This window comes from Eubalaena glacialis, chromosome 8 (assembly GCF_028564815.1).
Source record: "Eubalaena glacialis isolate mEubGla1 chromosome 8, mEubGla1.1.hap2.+ XY, whole genome shotgun sequence".
NCBI lineage: Eukaryota > Metazoa > Chordata > Mammalia > Artiodactyla > Balaenidae > Eubalaena > Eubalaena glacialis.
Window position 1 is genome coordinate 123,206,170 of NC_083723.1, and position 18,497 is coordinate 123,224,666.

Below are 18,497 nucleotides of genomic sequence, written 5' to 3' on the forward strand. Positions count from 1 at the left end.
TTTGCTTTTGTTTGTTTGTGGGGTTTTTTTTTTTGCCACGCTGCGTGGCTTGCGGGATCTTAGTTTCCCCGACCAGGGACTGAACCTGCGCTCCCTGCAGTGGAAGCACGGAGTCTTAACCACTGGACCGCCAGGGAAGTCCCCCAAGGGAGATCTTGGTAACTGGAGAAGGAGGAGAGGGAGAAGGCCCCCTGGGCCAGCCTGGCTCACGTGGCTGATGCTGAAGAAACCCGACTCACACCCCCCCACCCCCCGACCCCAGCCCCAGCTGAAGGCATCCGGGCACCCAGCCTCTGCCTGCCTCCTGGGCTTGGGGCACCCGGGCCCCATGAGAATGAAGACCAGGAGAGGAGAGGCAGTCATGGATTGACAGCCCCACACAAGGACAGGATCCTCTGCGCCTCGGAGTCTAAGGGCCGCAGAGGTCATGCAGCTCACCACAGCCACTGAGGAAGGGGCGGGGGGGCAGGGGGAGGGCCCCAGGGGACCAGGTCTGGCTACCTTCCAGGTGCAGCAGGTCCAGTTCCTCCCGACCCCGGGGAAGGGCGCCATCTTCATCAGAACGCAACGCTGGCTTGCTTTCACCTGGTGCCAACCCACACCCGACAGTGTACCTGGGGCATCGTCCCTGCCCTGCATCCCAACCCATCCAGGGATCCCACCCCTGGTCCCAAACCCAACTGCCCATCTCTGGGAACCCCTGGCTGGTCCCCAGGCAGGAGCCGCCGTCGGCTTTCGCGGGGGCAGGCCTTATCTCTTGGGGCAGCACCGGGCAGGTGGGGAAAGGGAGGCCTGCGGGTGACCTGAGTGTCCTCGGACAAGCTCCCCAGGTCAGAATCTCTAGTGGCTCGTCTGCAAACTAGGTGTCATCACAGCTCCTTCGCAGGTGGCTCTTCATCCCCCCTCGAGTATTCACTGAGCACACGCACGTGAAGCGTTCAGGGCCTCATGAACAAGACAGGCGTGCCACCCACCCTCACTGAGCCAGGGAGTCAACAGGACCCCCCATTTGGAGTCCGGGATGAGTTGGCAGAGAGAGGGGTCCTGGGGAGCTGAGCCGAGCTGATCTGCCCCAACCCTCAGGAGGCCTGGGCAATCGCTGTGTGACTGTGGGCAGGTCAGCCACCTCTCTGAGCTTCAGACTCCCTGTGGGTACTGCAGGGACAAGTGACTCGTACCCTGGGTGCCAGATGAGATGATAGATGGCCTTGTGGAAGCATTCAGAGCTGTAACGAGGCAGGGTGCCGGGTCCTTGCAGGGAAGGTGACCTCGGGGAAGCAGCCATCCTCGCCCCGGTCGCCATCCTGCCCTGCTGGGGCAGGAGGAGCTGGGCCCAAAGTCACGCTGAGGGCAGGAGGCTGGGGCTCCAGTCGGCCTGCCCGCCCCCAGCAGAGGCTGTCTCCGACGGCGGCCCAGGGCTGTGCAGTGTCAGGTTATATTTAGCCTGGTGGCGGCGACAGGAAGATGCAGCTGGAGCTGCTCCTGGCCAGGGGCCACCGTGTCGCTAACAACGTCGCTCTCTTGGGCCGTGGGGGCCTAAGGAAGGCCAGGGACACTGCAGGCCCAGGGGACAGAGCGGGGGAGCCTGAGAGGCCAGCCAGTGAATGAGTGTGCACGTGTGTGTTCGTGTGTGTGTCAGTGTGTGAGAGAGAAAGAGAGGCCAATCCTGTCCCCATGGCTCCAGGAGCTGAGTGGGACAGACTTCCCCAGGAATACTCACTTCAGGGCCGGGGCTGGGGAGCCACGATCCAGACCCCAACTCACCCAGAAGGAGCATCTCCAGACAGACCCTCCCCTAGCCCCTCCAGCCTAACACCTTCCCAGAGATTTATAGGGCCATACGGAGGGCCTCAGGGCCTCTGTGAGTCATCCAGATGCCCATCCAAACCCATTGCACGTGACCTGTCTGTGCTACCTTTCCCAGGGGCCACTGTGATGGCCTCAGGAGAAGAGCTCTTTCTAGAAAAGCTGTGGGGCTCAGCCCTACTCGACCTCCTTGGGGGATGCAGCCTCACAGTCTGTAAACTGGGAGTCACAGCCCTGCCCTGTTCCGAAGAAGCCCCGGCAAGGTGAAACCCGGCCATGTTTATTCGGGGAAAGCTTCTCTTTCCAGCACCATCCCATTCCCCGCCTCCCTAAGGCCTCCACGCTTAACCTCCCTCCTGCTCCCTGGAGCCTGTCCCTCCTCAGAGTCCTTCAGAATCCCCTGTTCCCAGCCATGTCACATCCTTCAGGTGCCCTCCCAGCCGGGCCTCCCGTCCCTGGACACGCAGGCTGGCCCCAGTGCCCCCTCCGGTGTGCCCCAGCTTCACAGACCCTCCCACTCCCCACGGCCCCACCCCGCTTCCCTCCAACTCCTCCCGCCCCTCTAGGCCCCCAAAGGACCCCCCTCTACAAAGGTTTTCTTGACAGCTCCATCTGGCCACAGGGATGTCTCTCACGGAAAACTCCCCTAACACTATGTTCCGAATGAGAGAGGTAACTGTACGCTGGCTTCTGGGGGAGCTTCCTCCCTCTGCCCAGAGCCGGAGGCCTGAGGCCAGCGTTGGGCTGGCTTCACGGGACAAACTGGGTGAACAGGTGTCCAGTCGATCACGGACTGGGGCAGGGACCTGCACGGATGGCTGATGGGGACAGGGCCATCTCCCCACGCTTTAAGCTCCCTTTCAGATCCAGGGGCACTGACTGACTATGCTTTCAGGACAGGATTTGCCCATTTCAAACCCACCCTGAGTCTGGACAGCAGTCAGAACAGTCACAGGAATTAGGTGGCGTCTTTTGCTGAAGCACTATTCAATCTGGTCAACAGCACGGGACACGGAGGCTGACGGCCCAGGAATCCGGGCAAGGGGGCTGGGGTATCTCTGAGCCTCAGACCCCTACCAGCCCTCTTCTCTGTGACCCACACACAGCAGGCCACGGGCAGCAAGGGCACACAGAGCCGAGGTCCACTAGGAGACAGTGGGGGTCCCTGCCCTCCTCCAGGGCCCGCAAGCTTCTAGAGCTCTGCTCCCGCCTTGGCTCCCGGCATACCCCAGAGGGCCTGTCCCATCGGTCACCCAGTCGGCCGCAGCTTCTCAATCATTAATCCGAAACTTGCAATCCCTCCCTGACTCACCCACCTCACAGGACTCCAACAAATAGATACAAGTGCCTGTGAAAGCCTGCTGAAAAAGGCAGATGGACCGTTCCGGCGTCAACACATATGGCAATGACCCAAACATACACAGAGAAAACCAGCGTTATTCGCAGATGATAGGATCATCTCCCTAGAGAACCAATAAAATCAACAGATAAACAATTAGAACTAGCTAATGAGAGACTTCATCCAGTGAGGCTGCCAAATACAAGATCAGCCTCCCTCTCCACCAGCAGAAGGCTATTAGAGTAGGTAGTCCAAAATAAGATCTCTTTCATAATAGCAACAAAAACTATGAAGTGGGGACTTCCCTGGTGGTCCAGTGGTTAAGACTCCATACTCCCAATGCAGGGGGCACAGGTTCAGTCCCTGGTCGGGGAACTAAGATCCCACATGCTGCATGGCATGGCCAAAAAAAACACAAAACTATGAAGTGTCTAGGAAGTGACCAAGAATGCACAAGGTCTCTATGGGGGAGAAAAAAAAAAACCTTAAACTAATAAAGGATGCAGAAACAATCTGATAAATGGAGAGACACTACAGACTCTCAGATGGGACAAATATTAGAAAGATGTCAATTCTCCCCAAATTAACCCATAAAACCAATCTAATTCCAGTCAAGATTCTAGTGGGGTTTTTCTTCCCAGGAACTTGATAAACCTTCTCTAGAGTTTGCAAAGGAGAAGAGAGGTCCACAAATATGTATGTCAACCTTTCAAAAGAAGAACAGAGAGGGAAGATTTGCCTTTCCAGATACTAAGACATACTAACTGCTGTATTTTTTTAATATGGTGTTGATGCAAGAACAGACAAATAAACAGTTGGACAGAACAGAGAGCTCAAAGACAGACCCATGGATATATGGGAAATTAACCAGTGGTAAAGGTAGCCCCACAAGCCAACCGAAAAGAATAGGCTGTTTACTAGATGTGTTGGGAAAATTGGCTCAGTACACGGAAAAAAATACAACTTGATCCCTATCTGACACCACAGACAGAGGTAGGGTCAGGATGGATTAAAGACCCAACTGAGAAAGGTAAAACAATTAAGGTAACAGAAGAAAATGTAGACCTTTGCAACCTCAGGACAGTGAAGGACTTCTTAAACAAAACTTCAAAAGCATGAAGAAAGCTAAAAATCCATGAATTTGTTTGTATCAAAATTAAGAATTTTTGTTGGATAAATTTGACAGACGACTGAATGGGAGCAGATATTTACAAAATCTTGATTCAACGGGGATTAATATCCAGAATACACATTGGATATTTAACTGTATGCATTTGTATTTCTAGAATCAATAAGCAACTCTTGCAAATCAATAAGAACGAAAGACAGCAGCTTCATGGAAAAGTGAGCAAAGGATATGAGCAGGGAATTCATGGGAAAGAAACCTGAACGGCTGCCTACAAGATGTTCGGACTCGCATGAAATCAAAGAAATGCAAATTAAAGCAGAAAGATATCACTTCCACCTATTAAACTTGCAAAAATTAGAAAGGTGGGTAATGCCACGTGTGGCAGGGTTGCAGGGGAATCCCACGCTCTGCTTAGGAACCCTCCTGGGAATTGCCTCCTGGTGGCAATAGATGCAGCCCTGCTCATGCACAGCCTGACAGTACTTAGTTGAATTAAGTGCCCACATACCCTGTGATCCAGCAATTCCACTCCTGGGGAGAAATCCCAAAGGCATCCTCACATGAGTCCAAAAGGGGCCACGCATGAGGATGTTCACTGCAGCATCATTTATAGAGACAACCTGGCGGGCCCTCCCCAGGAGAGTGGACAGGGTAAAACGAGGGGGGAGCACACCAGAGAACATGGAGCTGTAGGCTCAATATCAAGGAACAAGCTGGCTGGACTTAAAGGCGGACTCCTGTGCAACAAAAGTGAACACCAGAATACAATATATAGCACATATCATTTACATAAATTAAACCTATATGCAGTCAGACAAAACACACATTTTGCAAGAACATATGCAAGCAACACATTCACAGGAAGTACATTTGAATGGCTGCCTAAGGGGAGGGTAATGGGACTGGGGAGTGAGAAAAAAGGAAAAGGAGAAAAACCAATGAAAGAGAAAGAAGAAACCCATTAACACAAATATCCTGGTTTCTGTGATTTGTGGAAGAAGCAGGAGCTGGACCAGAAGCCCGCGGAGAGAGGCAGAGAGGCAGCCCGGGGTGGAGCAGGGCACAGGGTGATGGCCATAGGGAACAGGGATGCTGAGACCCTTGGTCAGCTCACTTCCTTGGTTGACTAGAACCTGCGGCCACATGGGTGACGCCCTGCCTAATGGCAAGTAGAATGCCAAGAGCCTTGGCACTCGACACTGCTTTGCACCTATCCTCTCATCTGCTGAACCTCTCCCAGCAGTACGCGGGAGGACAGGTGTTTTGATCCCACTTAGCGAGTGAGGAACTGCAGCTCTGGGAACCCAAGCTAAAACCCAAATTTCCTGGGGCTCTGAGCCCATCATGACCCCAAAGGGCCCTCTGGGGCAAGACAGCCTGTGCAGTGGTGTTCCGTGTTGGGCAGGACTCGAGTGGAAAGAGGAAAACTGGACTGGAGTTCCCACTCAGGTACCTGTCAGCTGGCTAAGACCCCTTAGCCTTTCTAAGTGAGTTTGGTGCCTGTAAAATGATGGCGAGGAGGCCCCATCTAAGGACCACCTGCCACAAAGCATGCGTCCCAGCTTGCAAACTATAAGTGCAGTCACAGGGACTTCCCTGGTGGCGCAGTGGTTGAGAATCCGCCTGCCAGTGCAGGGCACACGGGTTCGAGCCCTGGTCCGGGAAGATCCCACATGCCGCAGAGCAACTAAGCCCGTGAGCCACAAATACTGAGCCTGCGCTCTAGGGCCTGCAAGCCACAACTACTGAGCCCTCATGCCGCAAATACCGAGCCCATGTGCTACAATTACTGAAGCCCGAGCACCTGGAGCCCGAGCTCCACAACAAAGAGAAGCCACCACAATGAGAAGCCTGCGCAAAGCAAAAAAGACCCAACGCAGCCAAAAAAAAAAAAAAAAAAAAAGTGCAGTCACAACAGTGAGGGTGCCAATGAGTGCAGCTGCCACCGCCCCCTCCTCCAGCTCTGCTCCCCCATCCAGGCCTCCTCCGTCCATCTCTGAGGCGGGAAGGCTGAGAATCCCCAGATGCCTTCCCTATACCCCACAATGCCCCCCACACGGCAGGGGTGGAAGACTTGCAGCTCTCTCAGTGGCCACCTCAGGCCACTTCTCCCTGGCCCACCTTCCTCTGGCCCCAATAGCCTCCCCATCCTCTAAGACCCCTCCCAGCCCTGGCATTCTATTATTCTAAGGCTTTTCACAGAGGGAGAGACCGAGGCCCAGAGATGGGAAGTGATTTGTCCAAGGTCACACAGCAAGTCTATAACTAAACCAGAAATTGCTCCCAAGGCTCTGACTCCTGGTATAGGGTTTCTGCAACACAGCACACTGCCCACCACATTCATTCAATCCTTCATTCAGTGGGAGCATGAACCGAGCTCCCACTATGCAGCAGACACATAGATACAACAGAGAACAAAACAGGCCGCTGTCTGCCCTCCCAGAGCTTCCAATCTAGTGGGGGAGTCGGACATGGCAGCCTTGCCCAGAACTGTAAGTGAGGGAGATGGTGGCTTCAGGAGAAGACACTGCCCGGCCCTCAAGGTGCTTTTAGTCCAGTAGACACGCGACCAAAACGGAGAGAAGTCCGTTCGAGGCCAACCACAGTTCACAGCGTGGAGATCTTTATGGGCCCCTGGACTAAGGACAGGAAGGGACTTTAGGGGGACAGCGGTTCATCCAGAGCCTCTCCCATACTCATCACCTGTCCCAGGTGTCCCTCTGTGCCCCCTCTTCTGGCCCTGACACCATGGGCCGCTCCCCATGTCAGGGAGGAATGATTCTGTGAAACTCCTTCACACTGAGGGCCAGCTATTTCCACACTCCTCCCTGCTTACAGGGGAGGGGTGATGAGAAGAGAATGTCTTTTCAAAGAAAAAGGTTCGTTCTCCACCCAAGCGAAAGGTTCCCAAATAGAAGCATTTCAAGCACCCTCGGGGAAGATGTTTAATTGTGAAAGGACTTTCTTGGACCCCTTGAAGTCCCACCACCCTGGAAGCCACCACTGGGCAGAAAAGAGGCTGAGGCTCACCTGATCTCACACCCCCATGCTGGCCCTCCTGCTGCCCACGGCCCGCCTCCCCAGAGCCCGAGAACACCGTCAAGATCTGCTCCCATCCCAGACGCCTCTGCACAAATATTTACATAGCTCCTCTCAGGGGCTACAGCAGACACAACACAGAGGAGCCGCCCGCCCGACACTCTCCAGACCCCGGAGAAGGCCAGGAGTGGCCCACACCCTCGGTCAGGGCAGGCCCGCCCGGCCCCCAGGGTGGGGCTGGGACAGGAAGCCCCCATGCAGGCCAGGGCACCCTGCTCCGGCTCAGCTCCCCTCCCTGGAGCCACGGAGGGAAAGCGCTGCTGGGCTCTGACGCAGCCCCCGAGCCCTGCTCCCGGCCACCATCCTGCAGGTGTGCGCACCTGCCGGACTCCAAGCTGCCCCAGGTCCTGACCAGAAGGCCCAAGGTGGAGGGGGCCCCTCGATGGCTTCCCCACCCCCCCCAAGTAAAGTGCTACCTGTGTCTAACCTCATTCCTCCGGGGCCTCACCCCGGCCTGCTCCATCTCAAGGACACAGAACACTCCCAGGTACCAGCCTCCATTTGACCTGCCTGCCAGCCTCAAAATACCCAAGGGCTCCTTCACCAGCCACCCTGACTGATGGGGGTCTGGGGACCTGAGGATCACGGCTTGGAGGGGACAGGGCTGGGAGGAGAGAATTGGGTGTCTGAGCTTGGGGCCATGATGTCTCCATCATGGGAGGGGGTGGTGTGGGAGGGTCACAGTGAGGAGTCAGATTTCAGGGACCAGGGAGGAGATAGCGAAATGGCCTGAGGTCCGTGGAGAGTCACGGGGAGGCCCAAAAGAGTGTCACTGGTGCCAGGAGTACCTGCGCAAGCACCTGGGAGGCTGAGGCCTGAGTCTGGGGACCACAGACCAGTGGGTATGGGGTCACCTCTGGGGCTCTGGCTCCCCATGGGCTCTGGGGGCACTGGGGAGCACGCTGGCCCTCTGTCCCCACCCCTCCCCCAGCCCACAGCTCAGCTGTTGCGGGGGGGGGGGGGGCCCTCTGACCCTGTTACCATGACAACCGGCCTGCAGCTGGAGTGGAGAAGCCAACAGACTCTTCTCTAGAGACACCCCCATCCCCACCCACGCACAGGCTCCCAGGGACACAGGGACATGGAGACCAGGCCAGGACAGGCAGAGGTACGCGGAGCCAGACAGAGACTTAGAGATGGAGCCCAGAGAGGCGGGGGCCACCGGGGCAGAGGGAGAGAGGCAGGGAGGAAGGCGCAGGGGCACTGAAGGGGGGGAAGAAGAGAGACAGCTGCAGGGAGAGAGAGATAAAGACCGCGGGGGACAGAGCCGGCAGGGAGGCCTGAGTGGTGGGGAGAGAAGCAGAGACCACGGGCACAGGCAGCCGCTGAGCATGGCAGGGGCGGGGCAGAGAGGAGGGAACAAAGAGCAGAGAGAAGACGAGGGACGGAGTGCAGGGGACCTCCCCGAGGCCCGGCAGAGAAGGGGAGCGTGTGAGGAGGAGCCATGGTGGAAGGGGCCCGAAGCCTCCCCAGGGCAATGCGGGAATGCAGGTGTGCACCAGCATCACTTGCTGCCGAGGCGCGGCCCAGAGCCCCAAGGGGATGCCGCCACCTGCCAGCCCCACGCTGCTGGGCCCTGACCCCAGCTGCACCTTAATCCCAGGCCTGACCTGAAGGAGCATGGACACAGGGCCAGTGAGGGCCTGGCACCTCGTGTCTCTCCCTCCAGCCCACACCTCCCAGTCTGGCCTCCCCACCTCCCAGCAGTCCCAGCAGCTAAATAATGGGGCTGTCTGGCTCCAGGCCCTGAGACTGCACAGAGCTAGGCTAGAGGCACCGACACAGCACAGCTGCCCACGGTGGCGCCTGCCAGCAAAAGGCCCCGCCTCCTTCCCAGCCACCCGCCTCCCTGGGGCTAAAGCCCGGGGACCTGCTCTGCCGTGGCCGGCCCAGGCAAAGACCCTGAGAAAGGCCTGGACAGAAACAAGAGGTGGCATTGGCCTTCCTCACATCTACCTCCCTCCTCTGTCCACGCACAAGGCTGTGAGCCTGTGAGCTCACGCGCACGCACACACACACACGCACACACACACCCCGCCCAGGTCAGGCACAGAGATCTGCCCAAGGGACTGAGCAGAGGGAGAGGGGGGGAGGCAGAGGAAGTCTGTCTGCACCCGAGGCCTCAGGTGCCGGGACAAGCAGCGGCCCACATAACCTGAGGGCCAAGGCCAGCCTGTTGGCCACCAGGAGATACCTGATGCCCATGGAAACTAGGTGAGAGCGGAGAAGGGGGCAGGCCGAGATGGCTGGCATAGGACTTTCTGGGTCACAGCGCCATTTGGAGTAGTAACCCGGGGTGGGGAAAGAGCTTGAACTTGGCTGGGAGGCCTGGGTTCTAATCCCACTCCCTCCACTGATTCGCTGGTAACTTGACCTCTGCTTCTCAGTTTTTCCATCTGTAACTTGAGTGGGCTGGATTAAGTGATCCTCGAGGTCACCAAGATTCCATGATAGCACCTCTGCAGAAGGGGTCCCATGGCCATCCTCTCCCAAAGGAGCCAGCCTGGGGCAGGAAGGAGGGAGGGCGGCTCCTCACACACTCTACAGGGAAGACAGAAGCACTCAGGCCCCTGCCGCCGAGGGGTCCGGCGGGCACACTATCCCAGAAGCAGAAACGGGCTCAAGGCAGTAACCAACTTGATCCATATCACAGAATCTCTGGTGTTAGACCTGAACCCAGGACGTGTGTATTCACATTCTTCTCATGACACCAATTGTTTGCAAACTTTCAAAATAAAAGTGTGCGTAAAGTAACGTGCAGTATAGAGATATACCTGTAACTATTTTGCCTCCTTTTTAATACATGACAGCAGAGCAGAGTGGACAGGGCTCTGATCGGACAGACACGGTTCCATTCCCAGCTCCGCACCCTCTAGGGAAGTTTCTTAATTTTCCTGAACTTCAGTTTCCTCATCCACAAAATGGAGAAAAAATAGTATCTACCTCCCAGGATTGTTGTGAAGATTCCATGAGATGATGCAAGTGAAACATTATCGGCCCAGTGTCCAGCGCATAGAAGGCACCCACTGATATTAGCTAGTACTAGATAGCCAGGCAGATATAAAAGCAGATCTGCTCTGATGAAGGTTCTGGGGGGATATCAGTGAAGAACCAGAAAGGAGGCCCTGCCTTCAGAGTTTGCATCTAATCTCCCAGCCAGAGGCCCATTTGCTGTGAGCAAACCCTCTTCCACAGGTCCCCAGTGACTGTCCCCCACTCTGATTCTGTCCAGGGATCTCACAGCTGGACACCCCTGCAAAAGCAGGGTCATCAGGGCATGTAATCCTTTGCAGGGCAGCCTCAACCAACCCTGAGCATAGCGTACAGGGGAGGTTCCAAGGGACAGGGCCAGAGGCATACGGGGGCTGCTGGCTCACTGCCCCCAGGAAGAGACAGAGAGCGCTGTCTACAGCAGGTAAGCTCGCTGTGGGCAGGAACCTCTTCTGTCTTGTACACTGCTCCATCTCCAAGACCTTGCTGCACCTGGCTCACAGGGGTTCAGTAAATGCTCATCAGATACACACTGGTGAGCGACAGGGTTTGGGCACCGGTGGGCAATCCTGCGGCACCTTCCAGAGCCCCCTCCCCAGCCCTCTGATACCTGCAGGTCCCCCCAAGCCCTGCGGCACTGCCCTCCCTGAGCAAAGCCCACCCCGCCAGGGCAGGGGCGGTGTGGGAGCAGCCCCGCCCAGGGCTCTGTTTATCCGCTCTCCTCTCCGGAAGCTCAGCGCAGCTGGGCGGGGAGGCGGTGGCTGAGCAGAGACACCTGGCGCAGGAAGGGGTGGCGGGCGGGGCGCTCAAAAGATGGGACAAAGGGAACTGAGGTTGTGGGGAGAGGCACACACCTCCCGCCAGGTGCAGCTGAAGGGCAGAAGAGAGAGGGGGCAGGAGAGGGGCGGCAGAGAGCCAGCCAGAGTCCTGCAGCCCTTCCCCGCCTCGCCCTCAGCGACAACTCCCCAGACCAGTCAGTCACCTGGCAGGGGCGAGGGTAGCTAGAGGCCTGTGGGCGGAGGTCGGCGCCCAGCCACCGGCCTGGACTTCCATTACCTCCATCCATGCACGCACCTGCCATCCCGGTGCTGCCGTCAAACTCCAACCCACCTAGCTCAACGTGTCCACATCTGCCCAGGGAGGAAGGAACCAGAGGCTCCAGACCACAGCCAAGCAGCCCCTTGGGCACCCCGTAAACCATCCCACCAGAGTGCTTGGGGTAAAGAGACCCGGACTGCCGTACAGCCCCAATATCCAGCCCGCGCCTCCCACCTGGCGCACCCCAAATGTCCCTGCTGAGGTCACGCCCCCCTGCAACAGGCCGGGGCTCCGGCCAATCGCCGGCCGCCCCCACCCCACAGACCCCGCCCCCCACCCCGGCCTTTCGGCCCCGCCCCGCCCCGCCCCGCCCCGCCCCAGCCCGCGCCTACCATCTTTCCGGTAGAAGGCGATCTCCACTTTGCGCTCCTCCGCGCCCAGCAGGGCCTGCGCGATCTGCGCGGCGGCACGGCGCTGCGTGCGCGGCCCGTGCAGGAAGTCGCAGGTGCACGGTCGCTGCATCACCTCGGCCCGCGAGTAGCCGCACAGCTCGCAGAAGCCGTCGTTGCAGTAGATGACAGCGCAGTTCTCCACCCGAGCGTTGGCGATGATGAACTTGCGGCCTGGGGGGCGGGGATAAGCGGGCACGTGAGCAGGGACCCCTGCCCCCAGGGTTCCCAACCCTTCCCCGCCTTCTCTTGTCCTACACAGTTGCCCGCCCGGGGACTCCCCGCCCCAGGAAGCACAGCGGGCCTGGGGTGCCCAGCAGGGGACGAACGCAGCTGTGCCCCGACACAGGTGCCTCGGCCGGCCCGGCCCGGCGGTGCGCCCCCTCCCCCGCCCGGCCCGCGGGCTGGCTGCGTGGCTTCCCCCGGGCGGACTGCCAGCGGCCCGCCGCCCCCTCCGCGCCCGGGGCCGAGGCCAGCCTTGGGCGGGTGTCAGCAACGCGTGTCAGCAGCCGCGGCGGAGGGATAAACACTGGGCCTGGAGAGGGAGCCTGAGAAGGGCCAGAGATGGCGGCCAGCATTCCCTTTGCACCGCTCCGGCTTCTCTTCCTGACCCCCGCTCTCTAGACTGGGGGGCGCTCCCTGGGCACTCCTTACCCCGGGGACCCTTAGGAAATCACTCCCCCAAGTATCTGTGGACCCTGCCAGGTCAGTACTTCCTGGGACTTCTGCGACCCCTCCAAGGGCAGTCAGGAGCTGGGGAGTGGGCGCGCCAAAGAGGATGAGGGAAGAAGTACCACGTGAGCACCTACGATCCTTTCTGTCATTTAATACTCTGACAACCCCATCGTTATCCTCGTTTTGTAGATGAAGAAACTGAGACTCAAAAGAAGTTCTTGCCCTCATCTTGCAGCTTGTAAAAGATAGAGCCCGCTTTCGAACGTAGGTCTGGCAGAAGGGGAGGAATAAGCGGAGGGTCACGGGCGGAGGCCCAAGGTCATAGGGAGCAAGGAAAGGGACCTGCAGCTCCAAACCCTGGAAACACCCGGAGCCCAGGCTGGCCTGAGAGAGCGGCCCACTTGTAAACAGACAGACCCATGAAAGCGGCTCTCCAGGGATGTGAGGCCTTCCTCAGTTCGGCCCCATCAAGGGGAGGCCCCAATGGACCCACTGCAGCTAGACTTGGCTCATTCCTTTCACACGTGCCCCAAGAGCCAGGCTGGTGGGTGAGCAGCAGGCGGGCGGCAGCCCCAGCTTGTGCCAGGAGAGATGCTCTGAGGATAAGAGCTTTTTATAAACACAGAAGTTTCCGGCCACTTTGGCCTTTAATGCTGGGGCTTTGGGTAGCAGTCGGAACTCTGGGCCCCCCCCCTCCCCCCGCTTCCTAGTGGGCATAGCCCTCAGGCTGCAGCCCTGGGCAATCACATGCTGCAAGGCCCAGGCTGCTGCATCAGGATCTGGCCTCCTCCTGCCTTCCTCCCCCTCCCTTACCCTGGCCTCCAGGAAGTTACTTTTTTGAAGTTGGGTCAATCTTTAGGTCAGTTCCCCAGGCCCCCCAAAACTCTCAGGCAGCCATCAGCCCCAGAAGGCAGGGCTCCCTGTCACAGGAAAAGACTCCTGACTGAGCCTCCATCTCCACCTGAGCCGGAGGCAGTCCCGAGTAGCAGCCACATACCAGCCACGTACGCACCATCTTCAGAGAGGAAAAACCACCTGGGCCTCGCTCCCAGGCCTGGAGAGGAGAGCGAGTTTCTTCGAAGGCAGGCCCCCCCCACCCCCGCCTCCTTCCCTGAGCTCCTAGAATAAGCGAGACAGAGGGGACCTGAAAGGCCCCTTTGGCCGCCCCCTCCTTCCCAGATGCGGAAGAGAGTCACTCAAGGTCACGCAGCAGTCAGTGGCAAGGTGGGGCCAGAATGCAGGCCCCCAGCTTCCAGCCTACAGAGCCTCCCGGAGCCTGTGGGAGTGAAAGCCCTGGCCTCACTGCCCTCCACCACTGTAGTCTCCTCCCCCTCAGGATCATCCTGTTCCTCTGCTTCAGACAATGCTGCCCGGCACACTGACCCCTCCCTTCCCCCACCACGGTCACAAGCACACGTTGTCCTGTGCTCACAGGGTCATGGGCAAGGAATGTCACCCCCTCCCAGGGCCCTTGGCAGTCACACCCACCAGGGCACATGCAGCCTTTGGGACAGACACACGCATGCCAGGAGGGTGCAAATACCCACACACAGAACATTCACCTAGCCTGGGACACTTCTGGAAAGCTCCCCTACCAGGCCAGCATTAGGGCTGCTGTAGTCCCCATAAAGGGGCTCAGGACAGGAAAAGCAACAACATAGGGTCATCGCATGGAGCCTGTTAGGCCCCCAAAGGCCAGCTTCAGCCCTGGCTCCCTCTCACCCCAGGGCCCACAGTTCCCAGCCTTGTCAAAGATACCTCCCCACCGCCTATGCAGGGTCAAACGCATGGGTGACACACAGACACCCCACACACACCCAAGAGCGTGTTAGGCACTGCCCCTACATGCTTGGCTTTCAGTCTCCGGCAACACAGTCTGGACGGGCACATGCACGGTACTCTCAGGGGCCCACAGTTTGGGCCATATACATTCTCCCGTTCTTGCATCCACACAGCCCCACTCACATCCAGGCACCCAGAGTTAAGGATACCTGCACACTCCCATCCCACCTCCCTTCCCTGCACACTCAGGTTGTCACATACACACACTCCCCGATCCCGGAAACCTAAGCTGAGCTTCTTGCCGCGCTCCCCAACACCAGGCCCCTTGGCCCCAAGCCCACGGCCCCCAGCACCAAGCCTTGCCCCCGCGACCCCTGGCCAGTGCCTTGGGGTCACGAGCCCCCATAGACTCACTAGCAGGACGCACACGGCCCGGGCACGCCCCCCCATTCACACTCTGGAGAGCTCGGCCCGCCCCCAGAGCCCCCTCCCCGCCGGCCCCCTCCCCCACTCACTCTGGCCCTCAAACTTGCGGATGATGGTGTCCAGGAAGGTGTTCTGCGGCGCGACGTGGCCCCTCCGCACCGGCATCCTGAGCCCATGGGCGGGCCGGGCGGACCCCCACCCACCCCGGCCCGGCCCGGCCCAACACAGGCTTCGGGTGGCTCGACCCGGCCGTGGTCCCCGCACCCCGCGGCCAGGCAGAGCACGGGCGGGGCCCGGACTGGGGTGCGGGCGCGGGGTCTCCGCTCGGCGCCGGCTCCGGACCGCGGGCCCGGCCTGGAGCTGCCTGAGCTCGGGCCGCCCGGCCGCCCGCACACCTGTCTGCCGGCCCCAGCCGAGCCGCGGGCCCCGCTCCGCCGCGTCTCCGCGCTGCGCTCCGCCTGCTCGAGCGCCGGGCTCCCGGCTCCCGCCCGCTGCGCCGACAGCCGCTCCGGCGCCCGCGGCTCGGGCTGCGCCTGCTGCTCGGCCCGGCCGCGGAAGGGTTAACGCGGCGCGCGCCCCTCGGGCTCCGGCCCCCGCCTCCCGGCTCCCTCCCGCCCGCCGCGCGCCCGCAGCGCCGCCCTCTCCCCCCACACACCCCGCGCGCCCGCCCTTCCCATTGGCTGAGCCGAGCCGAGGGCTCCCCCCACCCCAGCCCCTCGCTCAGCCCAGGAGCCCCCGGGACTCGCGCGCCCCAAGAGGGGGAAGGGACCCGTAGGTAGGGGAACCGTGAGGACAGGTGCGACGGTCGGCCTTGAGGCGGCCAAGGAGGAGCCTGGGGATTCCGCCCCCGCCCCGCCTCCCCCCCTCTCCCCGCTGGAAGGACCGAGGGACCTGACTTGAAGGGAGAGGGCCGGTCCCTTATGCCCTGGTCCCCCACCACGCCGAGCACGGGCTCCTACACACAGCTTGCGCTCAGTGCCCGCTGTAGGTGACACGGGCGAGGCCTGGGCACTGGGAAGACGAGCCCAGGGTCAGGGGAGACCCGAGAAATGTGAAGGGCAAGACAATCTGGAGGCCTAAGGCCACCGAGATTTGAGATAAGGATGGGTGAGATTTAGGAGGGGCACGCACCCAGAGCAGGGGCGCCCGCCACCCAACGCACACACACACACACACACACAGAGCCCTCCCTGGGGTTATTCCAGGCCCTCCTGCCCAGAGCGGGACATTCTGACAGGAGTTTCGGCCTCCTAGCCTCGGGATCAAAGAGAGGCCTCTGAACGCGAGGTTCCAGCCTGGGGATCCCCTTGTGCGAACGGCCCGCCCTCCCTCTGCTGCGCGGGGCCAGCGGTGCAGGCCCAATCGGCGGGCTCGGGGCCCTGCGGCGCTGCGGCGGCCCAGCCCCTCGGAAAACCCTGGCCTAGCCGCAGGCCCCTCCCCGCGGCCAGCTGGCTCACTCCAGCTACAGCTCCCTTATTTAGGCAAGGAGGCCTGAGGATGCTCAAGGGCAGGCAGGGTGTCTGCCTGCCGCCTGCCCACCGCCTGCCTGGGTCTGACTGAGGGTCTCCGGGGCGCAGTGTCCCGGGCCTGAGCAACCAGGCGGGGCCTCAGGACGGCCAGGGCCGGCAGGCGAGTGTTGACAGCTGAGCTGGCCGGTGGGGAGGAGTCGGCAACTGAGCTGCCCTCCGCGGGTCCCCTCCCCTGCAGCCCAGATCAGAGACCGGCGAGATGGATGGGGCCATGTGGGGGCCCCTGAGGGTTTGCAGCTGCCTCTGTCCTTGGAGCAAGGGGGTGGGTCTTGTCACCAGGGAGAACCATCCTGGGATGCTGGGGGGGGAGGGGAGGAACAAAGGGCAGAGAAGGAAGCAGAGTCTGGCAAGAGAAAGGCCCAGGGGAACAGGTCTTGGTGAGACCACCCTTCCCAGACTTTCACCTTCCACCCAGGAGCAAAAAGAGGCAAACCCTGGGGCCAGATGGGGCCATTGGCCAGCAGATGACACCCCTTTTTAATTTGCTGGTGGGTGGGCAGTGACTCAGGGAGGCAGCCAGTGGGAGAGAAGGGGGTGGCTCCACCAGCTGATGCTAAAAAAGACCAGAGGCTCTTATCTGTACAGTCATCCCCTAGGCCCTCTCCACCTCCGGCAGCTTCCTCACTCACACTTCAAGATGCCCAAGGCCTTCTGTGGCACAGACTCCCCTTCCTCTGTGACCTGGCATCAGGCACATCAACCCATCTGGGTACTGGGAGGAACCTAGCTGATGACTGGTCCAGCTCCTCCCCCACCCCAGGGCCACCCGCTGGATGCTGCTTTGCCTGCACTAAGTCCAGCGTGATTAACCTACGATTGGGGTGTCTTCCCCTCCAGGTCAAGGGATTGAGAGCGTGAGAAGGGGCCTGCAGTGAGAATGGGCATGGGAAGAGAGGCAGTGGAGAGGGGCATCTCATCTAGCCTGGCCAGCTGTCCACACTGAGGTTCCCATGTTCCCAGGACAGGCCTCTGCTCTTATCCCTCGGGAGGATGAAGGAATCAGAGGGACCACTGATCCTCCCAACAGAGAGGAGACTGGACACAGAGTAGCCCTCATCCTGTGTATTCCCTCTCTCTCTCTCTCTCTCTCTCTCTCTCTCTCACACACACACACACACACACACACACACACACACACACCCCTCAGAAGTCGGAGCTGAATGCAGATTTCTGCCTTCCTGGAGGCTGAGGAGAGAGCCTGAAGGCAGCCCCGCGGAGCCACTCCCACAGCCAAGACTGGGACAAGGAAGAGAGACTGTGAGACGGGGATGAGCTCCCCCAAAGGCATCCTTCGTGGGGCCACGGGTTCCAGCCCCCAAGAGGTAAGGGGCAGCAGAGGAGCTTATAGAGAAGCCTCCCTGCCACCACCTCCCCACCTCCACTAACCTCAGATCCCTCGGAGAGAGGAAAGCGCTCAGCCTTAATACCCGAGCCACCAGAACCCGGCCCACCCCCACTGGGGCTCAGTGAGCCATTTGCAGGGATCAGTCCTAGAAAGAGCTGTCCCCCACCCGGCCTGTGACGTGACTGTGCTGGAGGGAGCGGGAGGCTGTACCAACTGGGAGACACAGAGGCACTTCCCAGCTCCCAGAAAGAGAGAGTTTAGGGAGAAAAGTCTTTGGAAAACATCCTGCCCACCCCACTCTCCGCCCCTGCTCGGTCTGAGGTACCCTGTCCTGGGAGGTAAAGAGGGATTGAAGCCTGCCCCTGCCGGTGTACCGCCAAGGGACGGGCCAGGCAAGATGCAGCCAGAATGGGGCCCAAGAGAGCAAGCGACCATCGCAGGGGACCAGGAAGCAGTTCCAGTCAGGTGGGCGCAGGAAAGACAGCTCATGGAATGGCTCCTCAGAGACCCCATGGGGAAGGACATGGAACAGTCCCTCGCTGTGCCAGGGGAGGCTTAGACAGCACGGCGGGGCCCGTTTTTCTGTGTGACTGGGTCCTGAGAAGGAAGATGTTCTCAGAAATGAACTGGGGTCAGAGGAGAGGAAGATCAAAGAAACAGCATGTTTCCCCTCCAGAAGTGGGTGCTCAGGGCTTGCTGAGAGCAAGAAGAGAAGGAAGAGAAGGAGGGACCCACCACAAAGCCCTGGCCGGGAGCCAGAGCTCTGTCCATTCATGGCCACCTGCAGCTCCACGTGCAGTGGTCCTGTCAACTCCCAGCCATAACCAAGGTCTTCTCCCACCCACCTGATGCCCTCCATTGATGGGGCTTTTCCCCTGCCGTGGTAATA

General features: G+C 59.9%; 1 protein-coding gene across 4 annotated transcripts in view; it reads right to left on the reverse strand.

Moving 5' to 3' along the window:
• The window catches only part of KCNH2 (potassium voltage-gated channel subfamily H member 2), a 39,281-nt gene extending 24,234 nt beyond the window's left edge, over positions 1 to 15,047 (reverse strand). For 2 of the 4 annotated variants that reach the window (XM_061198916.1, XM_061198917.1), the window contains exons 1-2: positions 14,824 to 15,047; positions 11,795 to 12,025 (exon numbers count right to left, since the gene is read on the reverse strand). In XM_061198916.1, the coding sequence (XP_061054899.1) occupies positions 11,795 to 12,025; positions 14,824 to 14,899 (307 nt within the window). In that variant the 5' untranslated portion in view covers positions 14,900 to 15,047. Of the gene's footprint in view, positions 1 to 11,794; positions 12,026 to 13,523; positions 13,606 to 14,823 lie in introns of those variants that run through there. The other 2 variants (XM_061198918.1, XM_061198919.1) reach the window with 2 other exon arrangements.
• Positions 15,048 to 18,497: the final 3,450 nt, after the last annotated feature.